Source organism: Carcharodon carcharias, chromosome 7, assembly GCF_017639515.1.
Source record: "Carcharodon carcharias isolate sCarCar2 chromosome 7, sCarCar2.pri, whole genome shotgun sequence".
NCBI lineage: Eukaryota > Metazoa > Chordata > Chondrichthyes > Lamniformes > Lamnidae > Carcharodon > Carcharodon carcharias.
Genome location: NC_054473.1, coordinates 53,981,426 through 54,000,517, shown reverse-complemented (window position 1 = coordinate 54,000,517; position 19,092 = coordinate 53,981,426). Strand labels below are relative to the sequence as shown.

Sequence of the window (19,092 nt, the reverse complement as noted above, 5' to 3'; positions counted from 1 at the left end):
GTTTGAATTTCTTTTTAAAAGTTCAAAGTATGCCCCTTCCCACCCCCTTCCCCCTATCCCCAGGGGGGATTTGGCTTCTGTAGAGCAATATCGAGCTGCACAACAGAGATAAAAATTGCCCCCAACTTCTTTTCTTTAAAAAGGTCAAGCAGGAAGGACCAGCTGGTTCATCTAGTCTATCCCATACAGTCATAATGCCTTGTGCATCATGACTTAGACACTCCCTACCCATCAAGACCCCATGCACACTCCTGGGGAGGCAATAAAGCAGTTGAAAACCAGGGCCAAACTGGAAAGGAAAACGTTGAAAATTCCTTCTTAATCCCCCTAGGATATTGAAACGAATTCAGGAGATTACAGTGACCATGGCTTTGACTCTTTTGTTTAGTTCACCCTGGGCACAGACCATTACCAAGGTGAAAAGTTAGCAGGCCACCTGTTCTTGATGCTGTCCTGGAACTGACTGCTAGGATAATATATGACAGTAGGAACTAACCAGCTAATTTGCTTCCCTCCCTCACATCTCTGCTGAGACAACTAAACTGAGACTAAGATATCCTACTTCATAATATTTTTTAAATCTAACCAGTTCAACCATTAATGCCTTTTGGTGTTTGTGGCATTCTCAACTTTAGTTTAACCTAATCAAACTAGAAAATCATTGTTTCTGTGTAATTTATTTTGTATTTTTATTTGCTCAGGTCTAAAAGCAGCTTATTTGAATTCCTGCGCGCACATGTATCCAGCTTCGAAGACAGCTACAAGATCCGTCCCGTTACTATAAATTCCAAGTTTAGTACATTCCTGTCTGTCCGCAATTCAGGCAACTCCTTTAGCTGTTCCTGGCAATAAATCTATTTCTCAATAATCTCAGGGGGCTTTCCGGACCTTTTCAAGAGTTTGAAGTACAGTTATGAAGCACTGCAGAGACTTGGGCCACTTAAGGCTTAGGGAGGTTGCTTGGAAGGGACCTGCTGTGGAGGCCATCGGAAGCTCAGAGGTACAGTACTTCAAATTCAGCAGCCAAATCAAGTTCCCACTGGGTCAACAACGATAGCCTTCTGTTATCAGATCTCTTCCCAATTAGAGCAAAAATCTCAATAAATAACTGAGCTCACAGCATATTTGTGCCCGATCCAACTCCACTATTAACACATGCAGATAGGCTAATATTTACGTCGTAAATGCTGTGTTCCAAAATGTTTTAGCTTTGGGTTAGGCTGCCAAGCGAATGTTCTCGAAAACCTTCCGTGACTTGTCGATTGAAGGGACCCAGCTGTTATGAAATGTCAAGAGTGACTCCTGCACCTGACGGAAGCTTCTGAAGAGAGGGCAGCGCAGAAGGCTGCAGAGCCCAGAAATACTTTGGCACAAGGCTGTGCTTAATATAGATCCCAGGCAGATAGGGATTGCTGCATTACTACTTCGGGCTGTACTGTGGAAACTTCCTCCGGGAAGATCGAGGGACTTAACAGGGAGCGAAGTCTCCAGCCGAAGCCTAAAGTTGCGTAGCGATCTTCTATCTAATTGTTGCACTACAGAAGGCACCATGTCAGACTGCAGCCACGAACCTGATGACATAGACCCTGACAGTGGCGAACTGGACGAGGACGAAATCCTCGCGACTCTGTCTCCCGAAGAATTAAAGCAACTGCAAAACGATATGGAAGATCTCGAGCCCGACCCGCTTGTGCCCCTAGGACAGAGACAGAAACATCATACAGAGAAAACCCCCACAGGCTCCTTCGATCACAGGTCCCTGATTGACTACTTGTACTGGGAGAAGGAATCGAACCGACTCTTGGAGGAAGAAAGGATCCCGGCTATTCTGCTGGACAGTGAGGTGAGTGTGTACGGGCTGGAGATCTGGCACACCCAGTTAAAAGTGACCTATTTCCAGTTTCCCTGGCGACAGGAAGGCTGAGAGTCAATTTGGCTCAATGAAACCCATTGTAACCATGAGAAAAATATTGTTCTCATTATTCAGTATCCACCCTACCTGAGATATTGCGACTCTGTCACATAAATGGGCCATTTTTCTTTTTATTTATATTTAATGGTACTATTTCTTAGTATCTGCTCCGTTTTATCGCTATGTGGAATCCAGCCCTGTGTCTGTGAGATATAGTCAGATATATAAATAGAAAATCAGCAAGTTCATACTAGGTGCCAGCATCAGCTGGCTATGCTGGGGTATAACATAATTCATTTCCTGGTTCAGTTCCCAAAGGGGTTTAAATTGTGGTCCTGAGAAATACAACAGTGGGAATCTTAGTAAAATGCTTAGAAAGATCCCTAAATGAACCGATTTGAATCTCTATGGGAGGCTCGCCTTCAGTAGAGTGACGTTTATAATTTTTTATGCCTGAGTTTTATCAGGGTTAAGAAACTCTACATTACTAATGGCAAAAAACCCCACAAAACTGAAAATCTCTCTTCTCAACAGCAAAGTCTAGCAAAGAAAACTGAAGAAGAACGACAAGTTGAAAAGGAGTGTGAGGGGGGAAAGAGTAAAAGTGAAACAAGAAACAGAGATGAAGAAGAAGCGAGTGCCGAACATCTGAATGGAAATGGCCAGAGGACTCAGCAAGTGGAAGATGATAAACTGGAGAGCAAAGAGATCAAATACAAATCAGAGAAAGAGAAGGAGACAATGGAGATGATGAAGACACAGCAAAATAGAGATCTGCCAGTGCCTGAACCTGAACCTGAATACCAGGGCAGTGACCAGCAGGAGGGATCAGAGAAGAACAACCCAGAGCAACTTGCCAACCAGTGGAAGATTGAGGACACCATTCCATTGTGCAACAAGACAGAGTTGGGTTCCTCCACTGAAGAGCAGCTTGAAAGCAGTGACAGCAAGAAAGGTGGCGAAGAAGAAACTCCCACACCACCTAAAGAAGGCCAGGAAAATACAGAGGTGAAACCAGGCAAAGGAAAGGCAGGAAAGAAGCTAGGTTTGGACAGTAGTTTCCTCAAACTGACTGCAAGGCCTTCAGGAAACCCAACACTTTTAGATGAGTCACTGGGAGATATTCGCAAAAACAAACCTGATCTTAAAGAGGTCAACCTGAACAATGTGGAAAACATCCCTAAAGATATGTTGAAAAGCTTCGTGGAAGCTTTGAAGAAGAACAAGCATGTCACTACATTCAGCATCACTAACACGGGCGCTGATGACGAAATTGCTTTTGCCATAGCCAACATGCTAAGAGAGAACAAAAAAATTGTTACTCTCAATATCGAGTCCAACTTCATCACAGGCAAGGGCATTGTGGCTATCATGAGGTGCTTGCAGTTCAATGAAATTCTCACTGAGCTGAGGTTTCACAACCAGAGACATATGTTGGGTCACCATGCTGAGATGGAGATTGCCAGATTTCTCAAAGCCAACACCACCCTACTGAAGTTGGGTTATCACTTTGAGCTGCCAGGCCCCAGGATGGTGGTCACCAACTTGCTGACTCGCAATCTAGATCAACAGAGGCAAAGGAGGCTGGAGCAGCAGAGAAACCAGTTTGCACAGGAACAAGAAATGATGGTGAATGCCTATCAGAAAATCTCCCCTGGCCTGCTGGAGATGTTGGGTGGATATGTACCCAATCTCTCCACCTACTATGAAGAACCTCCCCTCCCACCAAACACCTTTTACAATCGCCCGAAAAACAATGTTCAACGAGTGCAACTCAGGAAAACTCCCAAAAAACAAAGTAAAAATAAAGTTGGTCAAGACAGAACAGATGGGAATGACAAGCCAAACCTGAAGGCAATGCTAAGGTCACTAAAGCCAGTTCCCAGGAGTCGGCAAGCACCTTTAATGGAAGATACCCCTCGAGACCTGTTGTTAAATGATATTCGTCAGAGCAACGTGGCATATTTAAAACCTGTGAGTAGCATTTCTATAAACTTTCAGTGGTGTTTTATAACTTCCTTCCAATCAACACCATTCATCTGCTGTCAGTCATAACTGGTATCAATTTCCCTTGTGCAGTCAAGACTTTTGGTTAATATCAAATTAATATTCATACATTTTAAAAAAATCAAACAGTCAGCTCATTTCATTTAACAACCCTAGAAATGGTAAAACAAAATACTACAGATACTGGAGACATGAAACAGAAATATAAACACTGGAAAAATTCAGCAAATCATACTGCTTTGTAAAGAAAGGAAAATATTGATTTTTCAGGCATTGGTCTTTGTTAGAACTGAAGGATATAGCATATGATTACTTAGCTGTGCCTTTTTTTACTATTTGTTGAACATACTTTTTTCCAATCCAACTTGCTCATCTCTTCAAAAAACCTAAAATATTATTTATCCAGCCAGGCAAACTTCCATAAGCATATGCGTTGCAATCATTCCCAGGTATCCAGTTTTCTCTATTTCAATTCATAATCCCTCTCAGGTATCAATTATTTTCCATTTTAAAATGTAATTCAATAGGTAATGATGCAATCAAATTTTCTCTACTGTTGAGAATTTTTTTTAATTCATTCATGGAATGTGGTCTTCGCTGGCCGGGCCAGCATTTATTGCCCATCCCTAGTTGCCCCTAAGAAGGTGGTGGTGAGCTGCCTTCTTGAACTGCTGAAATCCATGTGGTGTATGTACACCCACAGTGCTGTTAGGAAGGGAGTTTCAGGATTTTGACCCAGCAACAGTGAAGGAATGGTGACATATTTCCAAGTCAGGATGGTGACTGATTTGAAAGGGAACTTCCAGATGGTGGTGTTCCCACCTATCTACTGCTCTTGTCCTTCTAGATGGTAGTGGTCATGGGTTTGGAAGGTGCTGTCAAAGGAACCTTGGTGAATTCCTGCAGTGCATTTTGTAGATGGTACACACTGCTGCTACTGTGCATTGGTGGCGGAGAAACTGAATATTTGTGGATGGGGTGCCAATCGAGTGGGCTGCTTTGTCCTGGACAGTGTCAAGCCTCTTGAGTGTTGTGGGAGTTGCACGCAACCAGGCAAATGGGGAGCATTCCATCACACTTTTGACCTGTGCCTTGAGGATCGTGGACAGGCTTTGGGGAGTCAGGAGGTAAGTTACTCATCACAGGATTCCTAGCCTCTGACCTGCTCTCATGGCCACAATATTTATATGGCTAGTCCAGTTCAGTTCCTGGTCATTGATAAACCCCCGGATGATGATAGTGGGGGATTCAGTGACGGTAATGCCATTGAACATCAAGGGTCAATGGTTAGATTCTCTCTTGTTGGAGATGGTCATTGCCTGGAACTTGTCACTTGGCAGCTCAAGCTTGGATATTGTCCAGGTCTTGCTGCATTTGGATATGGGCTGCTTCAGTATCTGAGAAATCACGAATGGTGCTGAACATTGTGCAATCATCGGCAAACATCCCCACTTCTGACCTTAAGATGGAAGGAAGGTCATTGATGAAGCAGCTGAAGATGGTTGAGCCAAGGACAGTACCCTGAGGAACTTCTGCAGTGATGTCCTGGAGCTGAGATGACTGACCTCCAACCACCACAACCATCTTCCTTTGTGTTAGGTATGATCCAATCAGTGGAGAGTTTCCCCTGATTCCCATTGACTCCAGTTTTGCTAGAACTCCTTAATTCCACACTCGTTCAGATGCTGCCTTTATGTCAAGGGCAGTCACCCTCACCTCACCTCTGGAGTTCAGCTCTTTTGTCCAAGTTTGAACCAAGGCTGTAATGAGGTCAGGTGCTGAGTGACCGTGGCAGAACCCAAACTGGGCGTCACTGAGCACATTATTGCTAAGCAAGTGCCACTTGATAGCACTGTTGATGACTCCTTCCATTACTTTACTGATGATCTAGAGTAGACTGATGGGGCGTTAATTGGCCGGGTTGGTCTTCAGTACTATTGCCGGAATATTGTCAGGGTCCATAGCCTTTGCACTATCCAGTGCCTTCAGCCATTTCTTGATATCATGTGGAGTGAATCAAATTGGCTGAAGACTGGCATCTGTGATGTTGGGGGCCTCAGGTGGAGGTCGAGATGGATCATCCACTCGGCACTTCTAGCTGAAGATTGTAGCAAATGCTTCAGCCTTATGTTTTGCACCGATGTGTTGGGCTCCCCCTTCATTAAGGATGGGGATGTTTGTGGAGACTCCTCCTCCAGTGAGTTGTTTAATTGTCCACCACCATACACGACTGGATGTGGCAGGACTGCAGAGCTTAGATCTGATTTGTTGGTTGTTACATCACTTAGCTCTGCCTAATATTTGCTGCTTATGCTGTTTGGCATACAGGTAGTCCTGTGTTATGGCTTCACCAGGTTGACACCTCATTTTTAGGTATGCCTGGTGCTGTTCCTAGCATGCCTTCCTGCACTCTTCATTGAACCAGGGTTGATTCCATGGTGTGATGGTAGTGGTAGAGTGCGGGATATGCCTAGCCATGAGGTTACAGATTATGTTTGAGTACAATTCTGCTGCTGCTGATGGCTGATAGCGCCTTACGGATGCCCAGTCTTGAGTTGTTAAATCTGCTCGAAATCAATCCCATTTAGTACGGTGGTATTGCTACACAACACGATGGAGGGTATCTTCAATGTGAAGGCAGGACTTCGCCTCCACACAAAATGTGTGGCAGTCACTCCTACTGATGTTGTCATGGACAGATGCATCTGCGGCAGGCAGGTTGGTGAGGATAAGGTCAAACAGGTTTTTGCCCCTTGTTGGTTCCCTCACCACCTGTTACAGACCCAGTGTAGCAGCTATGTCCTTTAGGACTTGGCCAGCTTGGTCAGTGGTGCTGCTACCGTGCCACTCTTGGTGATGGACATTGTAGTTCCCCATCCAGAGTACGTTCTGCTCCCCTGCCACTCTCAGTGTTTCCTCCAAGTGGTGTTTTACAGAACTCATTTCTAACTTCACTTTGGTTATGCATTTTTTTTCACTCATAGTATAAATATTGTGTTTCAACTTATGTTGAATGTCTTCAGTTCCACGTACACATAAGATGTACAAATTAATGAATGTTCAGCATTGTTTCACTCATCCCTAACTTTATACAGATGTGAGATAACAAAAAAAAGTACAAACTGGTGCTGAAATAGACTGTTATTCATGATTGCTGTTTGGCATGATCCTTACCACAGTATCACAATATCCCTCACAACAACTGAGTCTATTTGTACCCTTAAAATTGCATCCCTTTCAAATTCAAATCCATTCTTGTTTCAAGCTGAAACTTTTCACACATACTAAAATTAACCCTCCTTCCAAAAGACACACATTTTTTCGCATCCGAGAAAGAAACAAATCATAACAAAGTTGATTTGTAAGCAGAATGTTAGACTCTGGGTGAAGATTTCTCAGAACACATGCCATGGGTTGGCCCTTGTACATGGCTGGCAGCTTATTGCAATGTCATTGTGCACAGTCTGCCATTTGCAGTCTATTCATTTCAATGATGGAAAATCGAGTGCAATGTTGCTGCAGTTTTCCAAGTGCTGTGTGTGAGACCCTGTCAGGACCTTGAAAAATCTATTTAACTCTCAGAAAGCTCTAACGTTCTGTAAAGCATCTTGTTACACAACACTATTATACCTTTTCATTGTGTCCAAATTTGATCATTGAACTCACAAAAAGACAAAGGCAATTTGAAAAGGGACGTTACATTTATTAAACCAATGAATTATGAAGAGAAGTTAAATGTGGAAGGTATTTTGATAGACATTTGGTGGTACAGAACTTGAGCTGAAAAAAGAGACTTTTTTTGTTGAAGCTTTTCATCTTGCACTTATAATGACAATTCACAAGAAAATACTAATGTCATAGGAAATATCATGTTTCTACTGTATTAGATGAAAGTGCTGATTGCTTGGCAAGTGGACTTGACAAAAAAATCTTTTTCAGCAATACTAAAGGTATTCTACTTAACCGTCACCTCATTCTGGATATTATGAAGGAGATATCCACACATTCATCAGTAACTCTTTGCTGCCCCTATTAATTTATGCTTTGAAATTGTTTGGTAGAGCTGGTGTGGAAAGCTCATCCCTGATATCATTGAGTTTTCTTTTAGTAATACCTGAATGGGGAGATTGAATATCTATTCCCATTCATATATTTCTGAGGTCAAACCTCATTTAGTCACTTCTTAGGAAAGTTCCACAGAAAATATATATTCCTAGTCGCAGTTTTAAATATGGTATATTAAGCAAATGAGAAAAACAAAACATAAAGTTATCTTCCTTTCCTGGATTGAGGATGAGATGATACTTCAGTGGGGCAAAGTTCATCTCAATTTGAGAATTTTTTCTTTTCATTGGGCAACGAAAATTGTGTTAAAAGTATCGAAGTTTTAAAAATCTTTCTGTATTCTTTTTCCTTTCTTGAAGGGGCTAATTCATGCTAGGATGAACATTGATTGACCTGATATTATTTAATCACCCTTTGTTTCAAAAACTGGGCCATGTTCTTGTGTATGCTTACAAACCTCCAATACCTATCTGCAGTGGGTTTTCTAATCTCTGGAAAGTAAATGCCAGCATCTCAGCTCACTTTAACTTCTAAACAATTTAATTTCCAATGGGGAATACTGAATAGTGATTGGAGCAACTGTCATAACCACAGCAGAACAATGGTCAATTGTAGTGCCCGTACTCCTCTCTTGGGTGAGATAAACTAACCAAATACAGATTGGGGCTTTCACAGTCTGGTAGGTCAGTACCACTGTAAGCTATGCAGTTATGTAACAAGCTATTGGGAACTTGAATCTAAGTCTTTAAATTAAGACTGACTACATAGAATCATAAGACAGTACAGCACAGAAAGAAGCCACTCAGCATCAGCTTTTTCGAAAAGCAATCCAATTAGTCCCCATATACCTACATTTTTTTTCCTTCAAGTATTTATCAAAAATTGCTTTTGAAAGTCACTATTGAATCCTATCAAGTAATGCATTCCAAATCCTAACTACTCATTGTACAAAAAAGGTTTCCTTCATGTTGCTTCTGGTTCTTTTGTCAATCACTTTATGTCTGTTCCCTCTGATGATTGACCTTTTAACCATTGGAAGCAGTTACTCTTTATTTACTCTTTCTAAACACATCACTATTTTGAACTCCTCTATCAAATCTCCTCTTAGCCTTGTTCATGCTAAGAAGAACAATAACAACTTCTCCAGTCTATCTGCGTAACTGTAATTCCTCATACTTGAAACCATTCTAATAAAACTCTTCTGTAGCCTCTTCACATCCTACCTAGTGCCCAGAATTGGACACAATACTCCAGCTGGGACTGAACTAGTGTTTTATAAAAGTATAAAAGCACAACTTTAGGGTTTTGTACCCTATGCCTCTATTTATAAAACCTAGATCCCACATGCTTTATTAACTGATTTGTTAACCTGTCTTGCCACCTTCAAAGATTTGTGCACAAGCAGCCCCAAGTTGCTCTCTTCCCGAGCCTCTCTTTTTCTAAACCCCCTTTAATATTGGCTGTCCTCATTCTTTCCCACCAAAATGTACCACATCACACTTATCTGCATTGAATTTCATCTGCCATGTGTCTGCGCATTCCACTAGCCTGCCTATGTCCATTTAAGGTCTATTACTATCATTGTCGCTGTTTACTGCACTTCCACATTTTATTTCATCTGCAAATTTTAAAATTGAGTCCTGTATTGTTCTTAGGGACATGCTAACAGGGTACTTAGAATACAGATTTAACATGTTTTATGTAAGGGACAGCATTATGAAAGGACCACATTAAGTGCAGAAGATGCAACACCTGCCCTTTCACCTCCTCTCCTCATTGTCCAAGGCCCCATATACTCCTTCCAGGTGAAACAGCAATACAGTTGTACTTCTTTCAATTTAATATACCATATTGCTGTTCACAACGCGGTCTGCTATACACTGGGGTTACCAAATGCAGATTGAGTGACCGCTTTGAGGAACACCTCCGATCAGCCCACATGACTCCAAGCTTCTGGCCAACTGTTGTTTTAATTCTCCACCTTGCTCTCACACTGACCTCTCTAACATTGGCTTCCTGCAGTGCTTCAATGAAGTTCAACATAAGTTCAAGCGACAGAAACTCATTTTTTTGATTAAATACTTTACAGCCTTCTGGACACAGCATTGAATTCAACAATTTCAAACCATAACCTCCACCTCTGTTTCCTTTTTCTTTGCAAGTTTTGGGTTTTCACTCATTTTTCTCTTATTTTCACTTTTGAATGGCAGCTGTTCATCATTCCGCCATTCGTACCTCTAGACATGTCATTTGCTTCTTTACTTGTCGTGGTTCAAGGATTGGAATGGGAGAAATGGGTTTGAATTCATGGGACATTGGCACCAGTACTGAGGAAAGAGGGAGCTATTCCGTTCAGATGGGCTCCATTTGAATCATGCTGGCACCAGTGTCCTGGTGAATCGCATAACTAGGGTTGTAGATAGGGCTTTAAACTAAATAGTGGGGTGGGGCAAGAGAGTTGTTGGTTGGAGTTGTTCAGTTGCATGGAAATATAAAAAATCAAAGTTTAAGGAGAGGGGTAAGGGTGCAGGTTAGTGACGAGGCTGATTGTTACCAAAAAGTGAAAGGAAGGGACAGAGTGTGTGAAAGCCATATTGCATCAAAAAATCATATAAGAGTAGGGAAAACTGACGATAGATCAAACTTAAAGGCTTTGTATCTGAATGCATGTAGCATTCGGAATAAAACCAAAGAGTTAACAGCGCAAATAGAGATAAATAGGTATGATTTGGTGGTGATTACAGAGACATGGTTACAGGGAGAACAGGCTTGGGAGTTGAATATCCAAGAGTACTCAGTGTTTCGGAAGGATAGGCAGGAAGGAAAAGAAGGTGGTGTAGCTTTGTTAGTAAAGGAAGAGATCAGTGCTATAGTGAGGAATGATCTAGGCACTAGAGAACAAGACATTGTCATAGAAATAAGAAAGAGCAAGGGAAAGAAGTCCCTGGTGGGAGTAATCTATAGGTCCCCAGACATTAGTTCAGCAGTAGGGCACAGTATAAACCAGGAAATACTAGAAGCATGTAAGAAAGGCACAGCAATAATCATAGGTGATTTTAATATTCATATAGACTAATCAAATCAATAAGGGTAGCCTCAAGGGAGAGTTCATAGAGTGTATTAGAGATTGTTTCTTGGAGCAATATGTTGTGGAACCAACCAGGGAGCAGGCTATTTTGGGTTTGGTTTTGTGTAATAAAATGGGATTAATTAATAATCTCATAGTAAAGGGTCCTCTGGGGAAGAGTGATCATAGCATGATAAAATTTCAAGTTCAGTTTGAGAGCATGAAACTTGAGTCCCACACTAGTGTTCTGGAGTTAAACAAAGGTAACTACATAGGCATAAAGGCAAATTTGGCTCTAGTGGAGTGGGCAGGAAGACTACAAGGTAGAACAGTTGATGAACAGTAGCAGATATTTAAGGAGATATTCAATTCCTCCCAAGTAAAATATATTCCAAAGAGGAAGAAAGATGGTAAGAGAGAGAAAAAGCATCCATGGCTAAGCAAGGAAGTTAAAGATAACATAAAGGCAAAAACTAAGGCATACCAAATTGCAAAGGTCAGTGGCAGGCTGGAAGATTGGGAAACTTTTAAAGATCAACAAATGGTTACTAAAAAAATAAAAAGAGTAAAGGTAAATTATGAAAGAAAACTAGTGCAAAATGTAAAAACTGAGAGCAAAAGCTTCTACAAGTATATAAAAGGAAAGAGAGTAGCTAAAGTGAATCAAAAACAAACATACCTGGAAAAACTCAGCAGGTCTGGCAGCATCTGCGGAGAGGAACACAGTTAATGTTTCGAGTCCGATTGACCCTTCAACAGAACATTTTTGCTTTTATCTTAGCTAAAGTGAATGTTGGTCCCTTGGAGGATGAGACTGGGTAGTTAATAGTGGGGAATGCAGAAATGGCAGTGATGTTTAATCAATATTTTGCCTGTTTTCATGGTGGAGGACACTAGTACCACCCCAATAGTAACAGGTAGTGCAGAGGGTATAGAGGAGGAACTTAGAACAATCACCATCATTAGAGAAAAAATGCTGAGCAAACTATTGGGATTAAAGGGTGACAAGTCGCCAGGACCTGATAGCCTACATCCCAGGGTCTTAAAGGAAGTGGATACATTGGCTATAATATTTCAAAATTCCCTGGATTCTGGAAAGGTTATAGTGGATTGGAAAAATGCTAATATAACACCTTTATTCAAGGGGGGGGGGGGGGTGTTGCAGGGGGAAGGCAGAAAGTAGGAAACTATAGACCAGTTAGTGTAACGTCTGTCATTGGGAAATTGTTGGAATCCATTATTAATGAAGTAGTAATGGAGCATTTTGAAAGTCAAAATGCAATCCATCAGAGTCAGCATGGTTTTATGAAAAGTAAATTGTGTTTGACTAATTTGCTAGAGTTCTTTGAAGATGTCATAAGCAAAGTGGATAATGGGGATCCTGTAAATGTAGTATATCTGGACTTCCAGAAGGCCTTTGATAAGGTGCCACACAAAAGGTTAAAACACAAGATAAGATCACACGAAGTTAAGGGAAATATATTAGCTCGGATAGAGGATTGGTTAACCAACAGAAAGCAGAGAGTAGGAAAAAGGGAAGGTCTGTGATGGAAGAAAGGAGAGATTAAATGACAGAAGAGTTGCTGATTTATGGCCAAAGGGAGTGATAATGGGGCAAGAACATAAGAACTAGGAGCAGGAGTAGGCAATTCAACCCCTCGAGCCTGTCCCACCATTCAATATAATCATGACTGATCTCATTTCGGCCTCAACTCCGATATTTAAACCAGATGGATTTTGATAGGTCTTTTTCTGGATGGTAAGCTGTAACTAGTGGGGTGCCACAGGGTTCAGTTCTTGGGCCCCCAACCATTTACAATCTATATTAATGACTTGGATTCAGGGATATAAGATATTTTAGCTGCATTTGCAGATGATAGCAAAATAGGTGGGAAAATAAGTTACAATGAATAAGAAATTTACAAATGGATATGGACAGGTTAGGTGAATGGGCCAAAATTTGGCAGATTGACTTTTACATGGATAAGTGTGAGGTCATCCAGTTTGGTCGGATGAAAAGGCAACTTATTATTTAAATGGAGAGAAACTTCAGAATGCTTCAGTGCAGAGGGATCTAGGTGTCCTCGTGCATGAATCGCTGAAAGCTAGTATGCAGGTACAACAGGTAATAAGGAAGGCAAATGGAACTTTGGCATTTATTGCTAAAGGAATAGAGTTGCAACTGTACAAGGCATTGGTGAGGCTGCATCTGGAGGACTGTGCACAGTTTTGGTCACCTTAGTTGAAGAAGGATGTAGTTGCATTGGAGGTGGTTCAGAGGAGGTTTACTAGATTGATTCCAGAGATGCAGGGCTTGTCTTATGAGGAGAGATTGAGCAGTTTAGGCCTATACTCGCTGGAGTTTAGAAGGATGAGAGGAGATCCAATTGAACTATATAAAATGCTAAAGGGATAGACAAAGTAGATGTGGAGCAGATGATTCCCCTTGTGGGGCATTCTAGAATGAGAAGCCATAATTTTAGGCTAAGGGGTGGCAGATTTCAGAGATAAGAAGGAATTACTTTTCTCAAAGAGTCGTGAATCTGTGGAAATCACTACCTCAGTGTAGTGGATGCCAGGACACTATATAAATTTGAGGTGGACAGATTTTTTAATTAGTAATAGGTTGAAAGGTGATAGGAAGAGGGCAGAAAAAGGGCAGGAAATTGGAGTTGAGGCCAAAATGAGATCAGCCATGATTATATTGAATGGCGGGACATGCTCGAGGGGTTGAATTGCCTACTCCTGCTCCTAGTTCTTATGTTCTTGTCCCATTACCACTCCCTTTGGCCAAACATCAGAAATTCTTTAGTCATTTAATCTCTCCTTTCTTCCATCCCATTACAGAATTTCCCTTTTTTTCTTTTTTCCCCCCATCCCCCTTTCACTTGCTTAAAACCTACACTAACTCCTGACACCCACTAACCAGGTGCCAGAAACAGTTGCGCATGTGCACTTGGCCCACACGTGCACACACTGCAGCCCCTGACAAAAGCGCTGGTAATGAAACTCATCTTCACCAAATAATTATTTTTCCACAACCAGGTGGAATTTCTCAGCCCTTACAAATACAGATGCAGCTTTATCAAATATTAATCTTAACCAGAACTTCAAACAATTTGCAACAGTTCAAAAACTGCTTTAAGTAGTGACTGGTGTGGAGATATTTTATTGGCAGCTGAGCTCAATCCTGTTTGTGCAGCCTGGTCCTGTTAATAGCCTTTGAACTGATAAAATGTACATTGATAAAATGTACAACTAAGAATCTAATGCAGAGTTTTAACAAGTATGAATCCTGAAAATAGAATTTCATTATTTTATTGAAAAAAGTGGTTAACCACAATCTATCTTTAATAATGATAGTTAAATGCTTCTGAAGCTGACAAACTTCTTCACGGCATTGGTACATGTGGGGGAAATGCTCCCTAGAGTTGCTGCATCAATAAGCGCAACCCAAAACCTACTAAATATTAACTCTGTTTCTCTCTCCACAGATTCTGCCTGGCTTCCTGTATTTCTAGCATTTTGTGTTTCTTTTTATGAAAGGAAAATTCTGTTTGACAGATCCACGAGACTTATTTGATAACATAACTGACAAGATAGATAAGAGGGAACCAGTGTATGTAGTATACTTGAATTTTTCAAAGGCATTCAATAAGTTGCAACACAAGATGTTGTTACACAAGATTAGAGTCCATAGGATTGGGAGAAATATATTAGCATGGATTGGGGATTGGTAATAGACAGAAAACAGAGGGTAGGAACAAAGAGATCATTTTCAGGTTGGCAGGTCGTAACTAATGGAGTGTTGCAAGGATTAATTATTTACAATCTTTACCATTGATTTAGATGAGAGCACCGAGTGTAATATATCCTAGTTTGCTGAAAAACTATAAAGCTAGGTGGGTAAGTAAGCTGTAAGGAGGATGTAAAGAGGCAGCAAACAGCTAAGTGATTGGACAAGAAGGTGGCAGATGAAATGTGTTGTGGGGATATGTGAAATTACCCAATTTGATAGGAGGAATAGAAGAGCATTTTTTTTTTTTTAAATGTGAGCGATAAGCAAGTGTTGGTATTCTAAGGGACTTGGGATCTACACAATCACAAAAAGGTAACATGCAGATATAGCAAGCAATTAGCTAGGCAAATGGTTTGTTAGCATTTATGACATGGGGATTGGAGAATAAGACTAAAAGACTTGCTGCAATAATATGGGACTTACTCCACACCTGGAGTACTGGGTACAATTTTGGTCTCCTTACTGAAGGAAGGATATAGAAAATTCTTAAGAGGTTTGATAGGGTAGGTGCCAAGGTACCGTTTCCCCAATTGAAGAGTACAGTTTCAGGACAACATACTCTCCATTTAGGACGGAGATGAGAAACGTCTTCATTCAGAAGGTTATGAATCTGTGGAACACTCTACAGCAGAGGGCTGTGGATGCTCAGGTGTTGAATATACTTATCCTTAATAAATCCATGCTGGCTCTCCTTTATTAGCCCATACTTGACTGAATTTTCTTCCAGATTGCTTTTAAAAGCTTCCGCACCACCAAAGTTAAACTGGCCTGTAATTACCAGGTTTACCCTTCCCTTATTTTAACAAAACGTGTAACATTTGCCTCCTCCAGTCCTCTGGTATTAACTGTATCCAAGGAAGATTGGAAGGTCGCAGCCAGCCAGCATTTCCACAATTTCTACCCTTATTTCCCTCAGCAACCTAGGACCGGACAGGATGAATCATCTACTTAGTGTCCTTCCAGCCTTTCTAGTTCCTCATCTATTTTTTTTTTAAACCTAATCCAGAATCCCAACAACCTTCTAGTTTCCCCACAGCTTTGGAAATGTCCTCTCCAGGGTAAACGCCAATGAAGAGTAATTCATTGGCTATGAGGTTCTTTGAGAATTACTGATGAGGTGAAAGACACTATTCAAATATAAAGCTCTGCTTTACTAAGTCATCAGCCCAACAAAGCAAGAGAGCACTGTGCTAATTAGCTAAAATCTACTCTGATGTGCAAAAGAAAAAACTAATCTTATATAGGATTTTAACAGAGCTATTCAGAATCGATACAGATTCTTTATGGCAGCAATGCAGGAGATTAATGCAGACATTTTCTACCTCATATTGTGAAAGGTAAAATTAGAAATTACTGACAAATAACATTGTCTATTTTAGCAACTACATTAACTCATTTAAACGATAATGTCTGGACAAAACCAGAAATATTATAAAAATGTGATTAAAGTTTTCCATTGATATCACTACCAATAAGTTGTTTGAGACATAACCAAATGGTGATTGTGATCTAATAAATATTTATGCTAAAAGTTGTGTCTGTGTCAATTTAACTTTGAACACAGATATAAGAAATAGATGACAAGACACATCCCACCTCCTACCGACAACAATCATTTGCGCATTTACCCAAGTACCTGGACACAAAAGTTTGCAGAACTGACAATATATCAAACCCCAACTAATGACATTTAAGTAGACAAGTCCTCAGTTTATTAGGAAATTGTTCAAGTTGTGATGTTACTCGATATTAGAAATTGTATCCCTGTACTTCAACTCAGTCACAGTATTTCCAGGAAATATCTTAAAACAATGATCACTGCATTATCCCATTTCTTGCCAATTTTCTTCCTTCTTACCTTCCTTAAGGTGTTGACTTGTGGCTAGGATACAGAGAGCCCCTAGTGTCTCACCCAAGCAGTCACTCACCACATGGAAGCTTAGATGTTGCACACCAGCAAATTGTTCAAGATAAGCTCAGGTGCTAAGAAATCAGCAGGGCATGCCTTTCTTTTTCATTCTTTTGACATTTTGAAATGTAACATTTTACAAACAAAAACAATCATAAATCTGTGACAGCATAACCATTTTTAACAATTTCTTAGCCAACATTCCTCCTTTAAGACCACCAAATAGAGATTAACTGATCTTTCATCTGGATTGCCGTTTGTCGAACCTTTCTATGCAGATTGGCTGTTGTGCGCTTGCAGAACACTGACTGCACTTCAAATAAATTCATTGGGTGACACGCACCACTCTGGGATGTTGCAAGATTGTGATTAGGCGCTATACAAATCAATGCTCTTTAAGGAGATAACTGGCATATAAAATATCCTTGTGCAATTTGTCATTTCACAATTAATTCATCTAAATGCTGAAATTCATACTTTGCTTTTTATCTTGTTCACAGGTTCCACTTCCAAAGCTGTTGAGTTAGTCTTGTAAACGTGGTGAGCCAGTACGCCAGCTGTTTAGCCAAAATTTCAGACTTGTGCAACAATAGGGATGGAGTGTCATAATAAAACATGGACAGTTCCCTACTGTTAGCATATCTGTGTGGGAACAATTAAGAACAGTTTAAAAGGTTTTTTTTGCATTAAACAAACTATGTGCACTAAAAACCTATTGCCTCAGAAAGCTATTTATTCACTTTGATTTGTATCTGGAATGTATTATAAAATAAAACGAAGCATTAGTTTCACATTTATTTTCTATTTCACTTTTTGACTTTTTAAACCATTTATTTAAATCTAACAATTATTGTTTAATGCCATTGTCAAAGAAGCAGCTCACACTCTGCTACAATTTCAGCGAAAGACCAAATGTGTTTATTCTACTTTAATAGTGAATTCTGTTCCATTTATTCTCATCTGGCCATTTCACTGTTAGCATAAATCATATTTTTAAAACAAATCTTGACATGTCCAAAAATATCTCAAGTTTTCTGGACTGCTGATTTCAATGTTTTGTTACTGAGCTAAGTGGGATTGTCATACAGTTAACAAAAGCATTACAGAATTTATTTCTTGGGGTAGAGAGTCTAGAACATCATTAAGGGTGCTGCTATACTACAGGTACTGCAACACTGCTATACAAGTAACACTGCATGTTAGTAGCACATCACCCAGTGACAAGCTGTAGCCCCACTTATTAACAGTTACATTTGCTGTTAAAAAGGTGCATATGCGTGGGCTCTTAATTTTTCAACATTTTTTGAAATTCAAGAAGTTCCAATGCCATCTGGGCTCTGTACTGACCTGGAGTTATACACTGCAAAAGGGACTACCTCCTGTGGCCAGTCTAATATCTCTTGACTTCAGGTGCATTCTAGTTAGATAAACCACCACCTTACAGCTTCAGTTTGATTTAACATTGCTGCCATTGATACAAGCTTACACAAAGTAGGGTACATGGAACTAAATTAACAATTTGTTTACCTTATCACATTAAAAAGTAACATTTTCCCTTTTCAAAACTTAACATTTTCAAAATGATACAAATTATAAATCAATCCTTTTCCATAATTCTGCATAAAGGTTAAACATATGCTTTTTAAGTCAGACTTTGAAATCTGAATCAGTTCATTTCATGAATTGAAAATAATAGGCTCAGTGTGACAAATAATGAGCCATAGATGTGGTGAAATGTTTCAGGTCAGTCCTCAAATTAGGTTTATTGAATTCAATATCATTGCAACCTTTCCTTGTTCCTTTCAAGTGTCCAAATTCTGATCAAATTAATAATAGCAAAAAGGGCAGAAAGGACAGATAGCACTCGTCAGAAATGAACCATTTTAAAAATTCACTAGGCAGTCCAACTGACTGGCTGGGACCATTTTAAAGCTCTCCTCTATTTCAGTTACACTGCAATCAATACAAAAGCAATATGAATATTGAGACAACTTCCTGCACCTGGTGTCATTAGGCTTTCCAATTTTCTAGTAACAGTTACATTGAAAAAGCTGGTTTGGCTTTGAAGAAAAACCACAAGCCATGAGATAGAACTGCCCTGTCTGAATTGGCATCTGATCCAAAACAAAATCGACCAATTAAAAAAATGCTAATATCAGAAAAACCTAGCTAAAAATGAGGGTTAATGAAAGGGAAGCTAAGCAAATTGTATACATAACATATTTGTGGATCAAATACCATGGAAGCCATTGCTGTCAACATATAGATGGGTTCAAAAGCCAACAGGATATAGCTGGGTATTAATTGGGTACTGCAAAAGGTGGGTGCGATAA

The 19,092-nt window shown here is 40.2% G+C and overlaps 1 protein-coding gene across 1 annotated transcript; it reads left to right on the top strand.

Moving 5' to 3' along the window:
- Nucleotides 1-1,321: 1,321 nt before the first annotated feature.
- Nucleotides 1,322-17,550, top strand: lmod3 (leiomodin 3 (fetal)). The gene is made up of 3 exons (XM_041190946.1): nt 1,322-1,843; nt 2,447-3,886; nt 17,260-17,550. Exons 1-3 carry the CDS (start codon nt 1,550-1,552, stop codon nt 17,284-17,286), a joined length of 1,761 nt encoding a protein of 586 aa, XP_041046880.1. The 5' UTR covers nt 1,322-1,549; the 3' UTR covers nt 17,287-17,550.
- The last annotated feature ends 1,542 nt before the right edge of the window (nt 17,551-19,092 follow it).